At 60.3% G+C, this 1389-nt stretch overlaps 1 protein-coding gene across 1 annotated transcript in view; it reads left to right on the top strand.

Annotated features, from left to right (window-relative positions):
• The window catches only part of LOC107182949, a 21362-nt gene extending 20890 nt beyond the window's left edge, over positions 1 to 472 (top strand). Inside the window, exon 2 of the mRNA XM_015563378.1 lies at positions 92 to 472. Within this exon, the coding sequence (XP_015418864.1) occupies positions 92 to 429 (338 nt within the window). The 3' untranslated portion in view covers positions 430 to 472. The remainder of the gene's footprint in view (positions 1 to 91) is intronic.
• The last annotated feature ends 917 nt before the right edge of the window (positions 473 to 1389 follow it).

Raw genomic sequence — 1389 nt, 5'->3', positions numbered from 1 at the left:
TTTACAACACGCTCCAGACGCATGGGTGTCTACATGCTTTACAACACGCTCCAGAAACACGGGCGTCTACATGCTTTACAACACGCTCCAGACACACGGGCGTCTACATGCTTTACAACACGCTCCAGACACACGGGTGTCTACATGCTTTACAACACGCTCCAGACGCACAAGCGTCTACATGCTTTACAACAAGCTCCAGACACACGGGTGTCTACATGCTTTACAACACGCTCCAGACACACGGGTGTCTACATGCTTTACAACACGCTCCATACACATGGGTGTCTACATGCTTTACAACACGCTCCAGACACACGGGCATCTACATGCTTTACAACACGCTCCAGACACACGGGTGTCTACATGCTTTACAACACGCTCCAGGTGAACAGGCGTGTCTGCCACCCGCCTTCCAGGAGCCCCTGATGCCAAACACCTTCTCCCCTCCACGTGCACACGCGCGGCCTGACACGGCCTGGCGCGGGGCTGGCGTGCTGCCCCCGCTGTGGTGGGAGGTGGGCTTGCTACCCGGGGAGGAGGAGCGAGCAGGTCCCCGAGGCTGAGGCAACACCGATGGGGAGTATGGCTTGTCCGGGTCCACCATCACCTGGACCCCGTGCTCAGTTCTGACGGAGGACGCGTGTGGGACAGAACTGCAGCCTGAACATGTCGCGTGCACGCCGCTGTCTCCTGCTCCCCAGCGTCTCGAGGAGACGCGGGCACAGCTGTGGCCCCAGCTGGCAGCGACCGCAGACCTCGGCTCTGAGAACCGGGGCCCGGGCCCTGCCAGCGGGGAGGGCAGAGTTATCCACGTGAGCAGCGGCGACACGCGTGTCCCATCCATGTCTCTGCGGGGGAGCTATCGGACCAGAAGGGCAGCAGCCTTGGGAACCGCGTCAGGTGACCTCACACGGCAGCTGCTCCGCACGGTTTCCATCCAGCATCGTCCGGAAAAAGGCTTTAGCTGTGTCGCCACGCACGTCCCGGCGGATACACTCAACTCTCCGCGTTAGACGTGGCTACAGGCCGCCCGTGTCCTTGCTGGGAAAATGGACTTGGCCCCGCCGACGGCACGGGCGTGCGTCAGCACGTGAGTCACTTCCCGGCGGGGCCCCTTCCTGAGAACACCCAGCGCTTCTAAGCAGCTAGACCGCCACGTGGCCCAAGCACACTTGTCTGCAAAAGTGTCTGCCCTCTCCGTCGAAAAGTCCCGGTAAACCCGCCTTGTTTAAGGTTCTGTTTATGGAACACGCTACCTAAGACTTAAATAGCTGCGAGTTGCAAAAAAGAAGCGAAAAGAGCAAGCGCATTGCTGGAGGCAGGTAAACGGAGAACAGGTGAGCGGCAGGCGCTGCCCATCACCGATCCTCCCCCCACCTCCCCACC

This window comes from Myotis davidii, unplaced genomic scaffold (assembly GCF_000327345.1).
Source record: "Myotis davidii unplaced genomic scaffold, ASM32734v1 scaffold698, whole genome shotgun sequence".
In the NCBI taxonomy this organism is placed as follows: Eukaryota; Metazoa; Chordata; class Mammalia; order Chiroptera; family Vespertilionidae; genus Myotis; species Myotis davidii.
Note: the sequence above shows the minus strand (reverse complement) of the source record. Positions and strands in the feature narration are given on the sequence as shown.